Source organism: Pelophylax lessonae (genome assembly GCF_965119305.1).
Source record: "Pelophylax lessonae genome assembly, chromosome: 11".
Classification (NCBI taxonomy): domain Eukaryota; kingdom Metazoa; phylum Chordata; class Amphibia; order Anura; family Ranidae; genus Pelophylax; species Pelophylax lessonae.
In genome coordinates, this window is record NC_138778.1 from 200,506,369 (window position 1) to 200,521,360 (window position 14,992).

Sequence of the window (14,992 nt, forward strand, 5' to 3'; positions counted from 1 at the left end):
CTCGATTTATTCTCCCTGGAGAAGAGACGCTTGAGGGGGGACATGATAGCAATTTATAAATATCTCAATGGGGATCTCAGCATAGAAAAACAGCTATTCAGTCGAAGGGATTGCATGAGGACTCGAGGGCATACAATGCGATTAGAGGAGAAGCGTTTTAACCTCAGGCAACGGGGGGGGTTCTTTACTGTTAGGGCTACAAGATTGTGGAATTCTCTACCACAAGAGGTGGTTTCTGCGGGAAGTATGGTGGCTTTCAAAAGACTCTTGGATGTACATCTGAAGGATCAGAACATTCAGGGCTATGTGAGAAGATTACAGCTGCACAGGTTGAACTGGATGGACTATTGTCTTTATTCACCTACTATGTAACTATGTAACCTGCCGCTATCTGATCCGATCTTGTCCGCCAAATCCAGATGGATGGTGACCCTATTTTCCATCCGTCTGAAGCATCGGATCAGATGAAAATGGACAGGTGGTCAATTTTCATCAGATCTTCCCATAGAGGAGAATGGGACTCTGATAGGTCCATCTCCGTACAGTGAGCAAAGACGGACTGGTCATCCACCTGCTCATTCCCCGCCTAGTAAGCTGATTCCGTCAATTGCATGCGCCCAGTATGAAAGGCCCTTATTGTTTGAGGGTCATTCTGAGGCATAGGTGCAACTCTTTTTAACTTAAAGCGGAGTTCCGGGCACAGATGTCATTTTTTAATGAACATACCCCCGGGACAGTCAGGGCTAGCACATTCCACAATGGCTAGCCTCTGATCTGTCCCGGTTCGCACTTACCTTTTAGAAGAAATACTTACTTATAAAATTTCTTCCACAGCGTTTCCATCTCTGTTGTGGGCACCTGAAGCCGGCGCGGTCCTCTTCTGTGTCTTCTTCCGCGTCTTCTTGTCCCAGAATGCGCCGCACCGGCCCCTCTCGTCACTTCCGGCGCGACGCCGCATTCCTCCACAGCTTCTGGGCATGCCCAGAAGCTGTTTAGCAGGGGAATGCGGCGTCGCCCGGAAATGACGAGCGGGGCCGGTGCCGTTGCATTGATTCCTGGGAGCTGTGACGTTCAGCTCCCAGGAATCATAGCGAGGCAGGAAGTGACAGGGTGAGCCGTGGCTCCGAGGGAGGAAGTACTCTGAGGTGAGTATCTTCGATCTTCAATTGCAAGGTAAGTAAACAAAAAAAAAAAAATAACTACCCAATTCCTTTTCAGGTGAGGCATACCTAGCGGAGGGGCACAAAAAAAAAAAAATCTCGTTTTTGTGCCCGGAACTCCGCTTTAATGCAGGGGTCTTATCCTGGTGGCCCTCCAGCTGTTTCAGAACTACAATTCCCATGAGGCATTGCAAGGCTGACCGTTACAAGCATGACTCCCATAGGCATGACGAGACTCGTAGTTCCACAACAGCTGGAGGGCCGCCGGTTTGAGACCCCTGACTTAAAGTGTTACTAAACCCAGGAGCCTGCATTCACTATATCTGGTCTCCCACAGTACACAGCACATGGAAAAGCAAAAGTTTTAGTAAATATAAACTGCTAAATACCTTTTTGTCATCAGCAGTAAATAGCAGTCTTGTGACTTCTATCAGTATCTGGTTAAAGCTTGTAGGAGGAGTTTTCATTCTCCTCTGTCTCTGTAATTGATACATGGCTTATTTCTGTATGGAAACAACTTTAATTTTCTGTAAATAAATTGTTTTGTAACTAACATCACAAATGTCAGATTGGCCATAACTGTGGACTGCTAACCCTGCTGCTGCCGACTAAGTAACCCTTATCCAAAGAGATGTCTCATGCAGCTGCATCTTATGCCTGGGAACCTTTATGTTCATCCAAGAAGAAGATAACTATGTGAAGTATTTTTGGATAAGGGCTGGCAAAAGCGTAAGCACTATAGAGTCAGTCTCTGGAGTATTGCCCAAGTCTGTAGCAGTCACGAGTACAGACACAGCTTGGTCGGCTTGGCATGGCACTACTCCCGGTTTTTAACATTGGCGTCTATAGGAAATCTTGGTCAACTTGACATAGCATTGCTGCCGGTTTTTAACATTGGCGTCTATAGGAAATCTTGGTCAACTTGACATAGCATTGCTGCCGGTTTTTAACATTGGCGTCTATAGGAAATCTTGGTCAACTTGACATAGCATTGCTGCCGGTTTTTAACATTGGCGTCTATAGGAAATCTTGGTCAACTTGACATAGCATTGCTGCCAGTTTTTAACATTGGCGTCTATGGGAAATCTCATTCAGCTTGACATGGCACTGCTCCCTGTCTAACATTGGCGTCTATGGGAAATCTTGGACAGCTTGGCATGGCACTGCTCCCTGTCTAACATTGGCATCTATAGGAAATCTTGGTCAGCTTGACATGGCACTGCTCCTTGTTTTTAACATTGGCATCTATAGGAAATATTGGTTTTGAAATAACACTGACTTTTACTTTATACCCTGGGGGCGTGGGCGCAGTTTGCCATCTTCGCCCTGGGCACCAGATGACCTTGTCCCGGCACTGGAAGTAGGTCCTCCAGAGTGATCCAAGTGGGCATTTCCTTCTTTTCACCTTGCCATCACGCCGCTAAATCTAATCTGCATTTGAAACAACTACCCAGTTCCCAGCATGTAAAAGAATAGTTTATTTTCCAAACTAAAGTGCATCCACAGAGACTAGCATAGACACAAACAACCTGAGCTTCTGGGCCTTAATGTTCTTCAAGGCCAGGAAGGCTGCATCTTGCAGCATGGAGGAGAGCCTGCGATTTGGCACCTCAGAGCAGAGTGGCAGTTTGTTCTCAGAGTATTGCTCCGTTGTCACATTGTCCTGAAATGTGTGTGTTGGGGGAGGGGGTTCCACAGACACAATAAAATACAATTAAATGCACCATCCCCTCCTCCTCCAGCACAGACAGACTAGAGGAGTCACAATATTAGAGGCCACCAGCAGTGTAAGCACCAACAAGAGAGAAAGCTCAGCCCTTGGAGCAATGTTTCATATAAAGACATGACGGTAATGAAGCCAAGTCTACAGTAGACTGATATTTTAATTATAGGTGGATGTTAATTGGCCAAAACACAATCTCTAATGCAGCTCACTATCAACAGCTCCATAAATAAGTCCTCATTGCTTCCTTACACAGCATCCATTATAACACATAGAAGCTACCTTTTAGTGGGATATCCGTTCTTGATGTACTTTTCCATTAATATGATGGCAAAACTGACTTGTAAGATACTTTATCAACCGTGACACCAAGTTCCTTTAACCAGCACCAAGCACAAAAATGTAATTGTGGACTAAGGCTCCATGTACACGGGACGTTGTTAAAAGTCCCTTTGAATGCTGGAATTTTTAGGACGTTTGAAACGTCCGTTCAGTCGCGTTTGTACCCGCGGGCGTTTAGCAGTGTTTGCGGGCGTTTGCGTTTAGAAGCGTTCCTAGAGGTCATAAAAATTATTCCCCTTTAAAATGGAAAAACGCGAACGCTAAACGCGGGTCATCGCGTTCAGACGCGTACGGACGCGTTTGTGCATTTGAAACGCCGGGAAACACACGTTCGAACGCAAATAATTGCGTTCTAAAAACAGTCCCTGAACGCAACTGCCTGCAAATGACTGTAAACGACCCAGTGTACATGGACAGATAAGATAAAATGTAGATGGGTTCAGGGGCTTCTGAAAAAAACGCCCAACTGCTCCTAAACGGCCATTTCCAGCGTCCCGTGTACATGGAGCCTTAGACTGAAACTGAAAGAACTGTCTGCACTGCCCTGACAAAAAATGACATTCTTCCTTTCACATACTGCAAATCAGAAAAGAACGATTTGCACCTCAGAAAGTTCCACTTATTCTTGAAACCCAAAGTTTTCTACAATTTGGCAAAAGGAATCAAACTAAAGCCGGCCATAGATGGTTCAAATCTTGGCCGGTTCAGCCAGGACAGGCCGATATTCAAACCATGCATGGGGCAGGCTGAATGTACCCACGTTGATTGATCGATCAACTTGGGTACAACCAGCCTGTCGGATTTTCCATGCGATTATTGCTAGCAGCTGTTATAGCCTCTAGCAATTATCGCTGTGTTCTCCCGGCGATGATGGCTCCCCCTGCCCCTCTGCTGGGAGAACAGAATGCTTCGCAGGAGGGATTCCCTGCTTAGCGCTAACTGTGTTGATGGGGTAATCGAGTGAGAAAATCACTCCATCTATTGCCGGCTTTACTCTTTATTTTTTCTGTGCCAATTTACGCTCAGTATCAATTCCAGCAAGACGAGGACCTGATAAAGAGCTCTGTTACAAAATTGAAACCAGGGGCCCTCATAACCTCATACAAAAACATTTTACACTCCCTTTTAGCCCTTTAGAGTCGTTTCACACTAAGGCGACACGACTCTGTACTACTTCGGGGGCGACTTGTGCATTGCCATACACCACGACTTCAGAGCAACTTGCATGGACTTCACATAATGGAAGTCTATGCAAGTCGCTCCGAGGTCGCCCCGAAGTAGTACAGAACCCTTTTTGTAAGTCGGAGCGACTTGTGTCGCTCCTATTAGAACGGGTCCTGTAGCGGTCAATTGACTACGAGGGAGCGCGACTTGTCAGGCTGACAAGTCGCCTGACAAGTCGCGCTAGTGTGGATCGACTCTAAGGCTAGGTTCACATTGCTGCAATCAGATTGTGTTTAGACTTTCAGGTCCATTATGCAATACAACTTGGATGCTACTTTGATAGTAGTTTGCATATTCTATAGGAAAAATCATGCATGAATCATATCAAAGTAGTACAGAAAACTTAAAAAATTGTGCCGCACAGAGTCATATTGGTGTGAACAGGTACCATTGAAAATAATTGTGATTGTGTCCGCAATTCTGTGGGACTCAAGTCACATCTGAAATCGCGCCATTGTGAACTAGGTCTTAAAGTTAGAAATGGGTTCTTCTTTGCAAAATGTAATCTGTGGACACCACCGGTGGTTAAGGGAGGGATGGAGTTATTGTTTGGGCCCTCTGATCTCATGGGTGTGTGAGTGACTGTTCCATCTGTAACTAATGAAATTGCATTCTTTGTTCTAATAAACAAATGTAATAGCTGAACATGGCTTCCACCTTTGTAAGACAAGTTTAAGATACTTGCACAAAATGCTCTATAAAAAGGTAACACATACCTGCCCCAGATCCAACGTGACATTGACTTGGTTGTACTCCAGTCCTGTGGACAAGGGAGGGCTCTGCCACCATCTTTCCGTGCCATCGATAGCATTAGTGATCGGATGCGCTCTCTCTCCACCAGTAGCTAGACAGGTGTCACAGTACTGCCCCTGAAATCAAAACCAAGACAGTCGCTAAAGTTATCAGGACATTAATAAATAAAACATAACAATAGCAGCCCTTCAAACATATGTTGGAAATTGTATCTGAATATGTAGGGCTGAGTCTGACTGGATTGCAAAGAAGACAATTTTTAAAACATATGTCACTTTAATGGCAGCATGCTTTCAGATGAAGAACCTGGCAGATTAAACTCTTAAGGCCTGGGGCCATATGATGCTAAATTCCAGTACATTTCCCTGCCTTAGAAGCACAAGTGCTGCGTACACTCGTCCTTAGAAATCAATGGCTATATGCGAGTATACGCAAACACATGCATACATAATGACATATTAGTCCCTGCCCTCAAGGAGCTTACAATCTAAGGTCCCTAACTGCATTCATACTTACTAGGGCCAATTTAAACAAAAGCCAATTAACCTAACCCCATGTCTTTGAAGTGTGGGAGGAAACCGGAGCAAAGTCACGCAGATACAGTGAGAATATGCAAACTCCAGGCCGGTGGTGCCATGGCTGGGATTCTAACCAATGACCTTCGTGCTACTAGGGAGAAAAGCCAACCACTTAGCCACTGTGTTGGCAGTCTGTGCACAGGGGCGTTCACGCAAGTACCAGTTATGCACTGGAACAAGTCATTTTCAAACTTGCAGCACAATTGCTTGGTATCTGAGACAGCATACTTGCCAACTGTCCCGTTTTTGCCGGGACAGTCCCGGCAAATAGGAGCCTATCCCGGGTAATTTACGTTGTCCCGGCAATGTACTTATTTACACTTTATTTATATTTACATATTACATTTTTTTGTATGGTCACACCTGAGCACATTTGACACTTTAGAATTGCAGGGAATTGGGATGAGAATTTTAAAGTTTAGGCAGAAGTAGTGCAGCTGAATGGGGGAATTATTCCAACTCTGCTACTTTGGTCTTAAGTTTAAAATTCCCTTTTCAATTTCCTGTAATTCTCTCTTTATTGAGTAGACCCTATAATCTGATAAGTAGGTGGAGATTAATTATGTTGAGTGGGTGGAGCTTCAGAGAAGTGGGTGTGGTAAGTAATTGATAGCTGTGCTGCAAAGTGTCCCTGGAATTTTTTTTCAAATGTTGGCAACTATGAGACAGCTATTATGTACAGCCACCCATAGAAATCATAGATATTGAGCAGATGAGAAAATCTTGCCTAATAACTATTGTTTTTTTTTTTTGGAACAGGAATTGTACATATGGCTCTACCTCTTTCCTCTATTGCCAGGCTGATTTTACTATTTGGAACAGAATTATATTTTAGAACTTAGCAGGTTCAAACGACAGTTTATCTAGGGATCTCAGCACCCATCAGGTTTTTAAGTATAGGCATCAGAGATATCACGGTGTAGGCATCCATGCGTATGCACTATGCAAAAAGAAAAGCTAAAAAAAAATATATATTTTAAAAGATTGCTCATCAACTGGATGACATAGGGCGTGCACATGTATACGTACCAGGCCAACTTCCTTATCCTCCATCCTGCAACATCAAGAAATAAAGTGTCCCGTGTAATAATGTCTTTGATTAATCTTTGATTAATCTATTTATTTGGGCACTTTTCTCATTGTTGCTCACTGTTTATCAATGGGAAATGAATGCTTTACAGCCCTACCCTCCTGATTAAACCGTGATTGCATCCTGCTGGGGGCTCTTAAGTACTTGTATGGCTCTCAGAGCAAGGTCAGACGTTTCACAGTTCAAAGGGGCCGCTGGCAGCTCTGATAAGGGAGCCATGCAGCAATTAGTGAGATATAAGTTCAGCCAAACTCTGGGACTCAACCCTTTGAACACGACCTGGATGAAAAAGCGATGGGGGGGGGGGGCAGCTGCAGCTCTGCAGATACTTGTAAATGGAGGGGCTGATATTTCTACAATAGGGACTCAATCAAATGTATGTAGCCGATTCTGCACTGCCAAATCAGTCACGGATTGTTTGATCAATCATCCATAGAACCACTCAGGAAAAAAAACTCATTAGGAATGTTATAAAAACTTTACACTAATGCCCCGTACACACGTGCAGATTGTCGGCCGAAAAGATTCGATCGGCCGATTTTCGGCTTGTTAGTATGATGCTTCCGACAGCCGACTGCGCACTTTCGGCCGAACAGAATCTGTCGTGCAAGCATTAAAATTTTTGTTGGCCAACAACACCAGAACGGCCGATTGTTCGCCAGTCAGTACAGATTTTGACCGACAGACAGCAGATTTGCAAGACTGGGCATGCTCAGAAAAGAAAAAAGACAAGGAAAGTTAACCATCACATGACATCACTTCTGCAGTCGGTTGTTGTTGGCCGACAAAATTTGTGTGCAGTCTTTTGCAGTTTTCAACAGACACGACAGCCCTGGACAAAAGACGGACGATCGTTCGGCCGACGATCGGTACGTGTGTACGGGGCTTAAGGCTGATGTCAGGACGCGTATTTTTGTATTGCCATTGTAACTCAGTGAACTTGTGAAAACCATTGGGGATCATTTTGATCCAGTCATATATTGAGAATTGTCTGATCTAACATGAAATCAGGAAAAACTCTTGTGTGACATTGTCCTACAACTATCCACCAATCCTTCAAATGAAGTTCTGTTGGTTAGAAAGGCAAATTTCTACCCGGCCAGCCATTAAAAAGGCCAAGCATTGGCCAATAGGGATAACGGATAACCTTAAACTGGCCATACACCCATAGTCTGGCTGAACTAAATAAATCTAACAGATTTGCCCATCAATGCTAAACAGTATGAATAAATAACTTTCATGCTGCTGCTATTGTATTCTGACAGTTGACACCACTATCTGTCAGATTACCTGAACAGTGCCTACTGTATATCTAATTGGATGCAGATGCTGTTCAGCTGACAACTTTCCACCCAACCCTTTTGATTTTTTTGTTCAGCAGTAGTATGCCAACAGTTGTGACCAACTAAGAGGATTTAAGACAGCTGTGTATGGTAAGGTTTAGACTCAAGTCAATTGTAGAGGTTGATCATCAAAAAGGCAGCCTAATGCCTCGTACACACGCATTGATTATTGGCCGGGAATTTTCGGCCAACATCCGATCGGCCGATTTTCGGCTTGTTAGTATGATGCTTCCGACAACCGACTGCGACTTTTCAGCCGAACAAAATCTGGTGTGCATGCTATAAAATTTTTGTTGGCCGTCAACACAACGGCCGATTTTCCGTCAGTCAGTACAGATTTCGGCAGACAAAAATCTGATGAGCCAGACTGGGCATGCTCAGAGAAGAAAAAACACATGGAAAGTAAACCAACACATCACATCACTTCTGAAGTAGATTTTTGTTGGCCGAGAACATTTGTGTGCAGTCTAGGCACATTCCAACCAACAAAACACAACTCTGGACAAAAGTCGGTTGATCGGTCGGCCGATAATCGTTGCGTGTGTACGAGGCATAAGCAAGAACGTCCACAGAACCCAACTACAACCTTCATGATTCTGCAGTAAACCAGGTGGATAGCACAACTGGTCAAAGCTGTGGCCTTGTTTATCACTCCCAAAGCAGGATGGACTTGCAGGCAGTTGGTGGTTGATGGGGTCATGCTAGTACAGACAATTGGGTTGGATTTCCTATGCCTGATCAATGTCATATGAAGGAATGGGGTTGGGGTGACAAAGCTTCTACCTTACCTAGGTAGAAGGATAACTTATCTGGCCAATTAGATGAAGTCCTGTCCAAGCTACCACCAACAGCCACAAATGCCATGTATTCTGTCAATGATGGCCATCCTCATGGTGCTAATCCTCTAGTGCAGTGGTCTGCAAACTGCGACCCTTTGTTAGCCTTTATCCGACCTTTGGGGCTTTATTCCTTCCAATGATATGAGGCCCTATTCCTCCCACTGACACCTTCAATTGGGCGCTATTTCTTCCATTGATACCAATAATGGGGTAGGAATTCCTCCGACTGATACCAATGACGGGGCTCTACTTCTCCTACTGACCACCAACCCTGAGGCCATGTTAATGCTCACTGTTGCTGGTCGTGGGACATTTGATACCCCCACTGGCAACAAGCTGGCCCCCCTAAAGTATGAAGGACTCCTAAACTTTCTTTGAAAAGTGGCCACAGTGCAACTAACTGCAAGGCCAGACCTCTACCCACTGCAGACAACATACTAAAGCCCCGTACACAAGATCAGATTATCGAACGATCTGTCGTCCGTTTTTTGTGGCATGTTAGTCTGATGTGGAAAGTGAAGAGGTTATTTTCATACGAATTTTCCCGTACGACAGAATTCTACATCAGAAGTGATGTCATGTGTTGGATTGCTTTGTATGTGTTCTTTCTCTCTGAACATGCCTAGTCTTGCTCTTAAGATTTTTTTCAGTCGAAATCTGTACTAATGAGACGAAAATCGGACGTTGTGTTGACGGCCGACAAAAATTTTATAGCCTGCACATCAGGATTTTGTCGGCCGAAAAGTCAGAGTCGGCTGTCGAAAGCACCATACTAACAATCCGAAAATCGGCAGATCGGTCGTCGGACGAAATTTCCCTTCAGATTTTCTTATCGTGTGTACGGGCCTTAAGCAAGAACGTCCACAGAACCCAACTACAACCTTCATGATTATGCAGTAAACCAGGTGGATAGCACAATTGGTCAAAGCTGTGGCCTTGTTTGTCACTCCCAAAGCAGGATGGACTTGTAGGCAATTGGTGGTTGATGGGGTCATGCTAGTACAGACAATGCAAATGGGTTGGATTTCCTATGCCTGATCAATGTCATATATGAAGGAATGCAGTTGGGGGGACAAAGCTTCTACCTTACCTAGGTAGAAGGAGAACTTATCTGGCCAATTAGATGAAGTCCTGTCCAAGCTACCACCAACAGCCACAAATGCCATGTATTCTGTCAATGATGGCCATCCTCATGGTGCTAATCCTCTAGTGCAGTGGTCTGCAAACTGCGGCCCTTTGTTAGCCTTTCAGAAATGGTGATACAATCAGCGCAAACCATATATGTGGGTATTTTAAATGAAATAAAATGCATGTTAGCCTTTATCCGACCCTTGGGGCATTATTCCTTCCAATGATATGAGGCACGATTCCTCCCACTGACACCTACAATTTGGCACTATTTCTTCCACGGATACCAATAATGGGGTACAAATTCCTCCCACTGATACCAATGACAGGGCTCTACTTCTGCTACTGACCACCAACCCTGAGGTCATGTTAATTCTCACTGTTGCTGGTCATGTGACATTTAATACCCCCACTGGCAACAATCTGGCCCCCCTAAAGACTGAAGGACTCCTAAAATTTATTTCAAAAGTGGCCACAGTGCAACTAAGGCTGGCCATACACTATACAATTTTCTTATTCAATTTCCTTTAGATTTACCTTAAACTATGTAGTACAAGTGCCTGCCTGATTGCATACAAATTGAAAGTTTGTAGGTTTGACCCTATATTACATGGTTTTGGTAAATCTAAAGGAAAGTTGAACAAGAAAATTGTATAGTGTATGGCCAGCCTAACTGCAAGGCCAGACCTCTACCCACTGCAGACAACATACTAAGGCTGGCCATACACTATACAATTTTCTTGTTCAACTTTCCTTTAGATTTACCAAAAACATGTAATATAGGGTCAAACCTAAACACTTTCAATCTGTATGAAGTCAGGCAGGCCCTTGCACTACATAGTTTAAGGTAAATCTAAAGGAAATTGAATAAGAAAATTGTATAGTGTATGGCCAGCCTTAGGGCCCATGAAGAATTTCATCCATTGGGTGATATAACAATTGCACTGGACTGCTCCAACCCTACAATCAGATCAGACATTGCCTACAAAACAGAGAAAATCTGTCATGCAGCAACACCCATGTGAGAAGCCACAGGGGAGAATCGCTATTCTTGGACTCAAAGTCTACAACCTCTTTCAGATTTATTTTGACCATCTGTGCCCCATTGTGGAGATTTATCTTCATTTCCTGTCCCATAGCCAAACAGGAAGTGAGAGGAAATCCCTACAAATTAGGGAATTACTTGGGGACCCCCAGATCACCAGAACTAGAGTCCCCATTGGAAGATTTCCCCTCTATTACGTTTCTGGGGACAACCCAAAATTTTCTTTTACTTTCACTTTCTGAGAAAATGGCAAACAGGACAAATAGAGAGGGTGAATCTCCTTAAAAGGGACACAGACAGCAATAAAAACTGATAGGGGTTCTAATCCCTCTCCACTCTATCCAAAACTAAAAAAAAAAAAAGTTTTGCCTTTAGTTATACTTTAACATATCCCAAAAACCCAAAACATTTAAAAAACATGTAAAAAATGCAATACGCACCAAAAACGCATCAACCACACATATGTAGATGTGAACCTAGCTGAAGCTGTGCAGCTGGAAACACATTATACAACTTTTGTTGTTTGATTTTCTTTAGATTTAAGCCTCGTACACACGTACCGATCGTCGGCCGAACGATCGGCTGTCTTTTGTCCAGGGCTGTCGGTGTCTGTTGAAAACTGCAAAAGACTGCACACGAATTTTGTCGGCCAACAACAGCCGACTGCAGAAGTGATGTCATGTGACGGTTAACTTTCCTTGTCTTTTTTCTTTTCTGAGCATGCCCAGTCTTGCTAATCTGCTGTCTGTCAGCCGAATTCTGTACTGACTGGCGAACAATCGGCCGTTCTGGTGGTGGCCAACAAAAATTTTAATGCTTGCACGCCGAAAATGCGCTGTCGGCTGTCGGAAGCATCATACTAACAAGGCGACAATCGGCCGATCGGTCGTCGGCCAAATATTTACGGCCGATGATCGGTACGTGTGTACGGGGCTTTACCTTCAGCTTTGTAGTGGAAGGACCGGCCTGACTGCATACACATTGAGCGTGTTTAGCTGCGACCTCTTATTATATGGTTTTGTTAAATCTAAAGAAAAAGTTGTATAGTGTGTATCCAGCTTAGATTTACCATCAAACTTTAAGCCTGCCAGGTTTGAGACTCGCTACAAGGATCCTTTTGGCCCCTTTCACACTTCTGTGACCTGAAAATCGCATGACTTGAAGCAATGCCTGTGTAATCTTGAAGTCTATGGACCTCAAGTCGCATCAGCCTGGGTTCACACTGTTGCAAACATACACATCACATGTGAATTGCGCCGCATTGCTGTGCAGATCACATGCGATGTCTGTGCGATGCAAATTCAGCCATACAGTTTGAACTCGCATCCCATTTTCACAAAAATGTTGCAGGAACTTTTTTTTTTTCTGCCACTGGAATCGGATTGCATGGGAGTTCACATCCATGCGATCTGATTCCTGTCCAAATTCACAGTTCGTACTGCGATCCGATCTAGGGGTGCCTTTAACTTTGTATTGACTCCCCCAGCGGTTTGCAGAGGGCAGTGTGAACTGCCTACGGGGGAGATGAGATGTGGAACCCGCACTGGAATCGCACTGGTTCCCGCATCACATATGTGCGAACCCAGGCTTAAAGTAGTGCAGAGACTACTTTGAAGTCGCACAGATATGAATGGTACTTCATAAAAATCATAGGGTACGACTGGTCATGTGACTTTACAGTTCCAAGTCGCAGGACAAGTTGCACAAGTGTGAAAGAGGGCTAGTGTTGTCTTCATATTACATTGTTTCTGTAAAGCTATTGTACAATCAGACTGTATGGTGTATGGACAGATTAGGTCCCGATTCACACTGGTGAAATCAGTTTCAGCACCAGAATCGCACAGTGATTTACACTGAGATCTGCAAATCGCTGGGGGTGTCAATGTAAAGTTAATGACACCCCCAGATTGGTTCGCAGATCGCAGTGCGAACTGTGAAATGGTGCAGGAATCGAATCGCATGGGTGTGGACACAAATGCGAACCAAAAAAAGGGTCCTACACCATTTTGGTGTGAATGCGATGCGATCTCAGACATACATTCTGTATGCATTGCATGTGATCTGTACAGCAATGCGGTGCGAATCACATGCGATGTCTGGCAGTGTGAACCGGCACTCGGGGGACTATTTATAAAGCAGGGAAGCTGACAATCATTGCAGGTGTCTTACATGGAATGTTTTACATTGCCATAAGATCCCTGGGCTGTACCACTGTGAGAGCCAAGGGCCCCTCTCCTAGACCCCAATGGGTTCACATGCAGTCCCTTAGGGACCTAATGATAGGGGACCCCCCCCCCACTTAGGGACCTGATGATAGAGGGACCCCCACCCACTTAGGGACCTGATGATAGAGGGACCCCCACTTAGGGACCTAATGATAGAGGGGCCCCCACCCACTTAGGGACCTGATGATAGAGGGACCCCCACTTAGGGACCTGATGATAGGGGGACCCCCACCCACTTAGGGACCTGATGATAGAGGGACCCCCACTTAGGGACCTGATGATAGGGGGACCCCCACCCACTTAGGGACCTGATGATAAAGGGACTCCCATCCACTTAGGGACCTGATGATAGAGGGACTCCCACCCACTTAGGGACCTAATTATAGAGGGACTCCCATCCACTTAGGGACCTGATGATAGAGGGACCCCCACCCACTTAAGGACCTAATTATAGAGGGACCCCCATCCACTTAGGGACCTGATGATAGAGGGACCCCCACTTAGGGACCTGATGATAGGGGACCCCCACCCACTTAGGGACCTGATGATAGAGGGACCCCCACCCACTTAGGGACCTGATGATAGAGGGACCCCCATCCACTTAGGGACCTGATGATAGGAGACCCCCATCCACTTAGGGACCTGATGATAGGAGACCCCCACTTAGGGACCTGATGATAGGGGGACCCCCACTTAGGGACCTGATGATAGGAGACCCCCACTTAGGAACCTGATGATAGAGGGACCCCTACCCACTTAGGGATCTGATGATAGAGGGACCCCCACTTAGGGACTTGATGATAGAGGGACCCCCATCCACCCCTTTCCCTGCAGTCTCCGGACTAGTGAAAGTGAAAGATCAGCTAAGTGGGATACAAAGTAACAATGACAGAGATACAATGTACCCTCCTCGTGTAAACAAAGCCCCTCCTTTAACCCCCTGTGTGCCCAGTACCTGGATGGTCTGGCTGGGGTCCCCTAACACGGGGCCCCCCACCAGCTTGCAGTAGAGGTCCTCCACAGGTCTGCCATCCTCGCCCTCCCCGCAGGTGGCTGTGGCTGAGATCTTGGTGCCCTCTGCCAGGTTGAAGTAAGGAGGGTGCAGGCTGAAGCCATTGACTCCATTGGTGAGCAGCTCCTGGCTGCTGATCGCCCTGCAGAGCAGGCAGAGGAGGAACAGGCAGTGGTAAGGTCCGGGCACTGCCATCCTCCCGGGGTACTGAGGAGGGATCACACAGGGATCAGGGATCTCACTCTGCTCTACTGTGCTGTGCTGCATCCAGACTGAGCCAGAGACAGGGAGGAGGGGGCGGGACACCACTCAGACCTGCCCCAGGGCTCTCATCACTGCTGGGGGGCATCAACAACATACACCCACTGCCCTCTACTGGGGCTCACCCTCCCTCCATCCATCCATGCCACTTCTATCCTCTATCACTGCAGGAACATTGCTTTCTATTTACTAAACATCTTCATCTATCTAAAGATCCCTTCATTTCATGGTGATATACTGAGAAAAAACACCAACAGTTGTAATAATAG

The 14,992-nt window shown here is 45.4% G+C and overlaps 1 protein-coding gene across 4 annotated transcripts in view; it reads right to left on the minus strand.

The window, feature by feature from the left end:
* Positions 1-14,688, minus strand: part of LAMA5 (laminin subunit alpha 5) — a gene marked incomplete at its 3' end in the record, with an annotated part of 234,335 nt that extends 219,647 nt beyond the window's left edge. For all 4 annotated transcript variants that reach the window (XM_082271619.1, XM_082271617.1, XM_082271618.1 and 1 more), the window contains exons 1-2: positions 14,406-14,688; positions 5,166-5,318 (exon numbers count right to left, since the gene is read on the minus strand). In XM_082271619.1, the coding sequence (XP_082127745.1) occupies positions 5,166-5,318; positions 14,406-14,657 (405 nt within the window). In that variant the 5' untranslated portion in view covers positions 14,658-14,688. The remainder of the gene's footprint in view (positions 1-5,165; positions 5,319-14,405) is intronic.
* Positions 14,689-14,992: the final 304 nt, after the last annotated feature.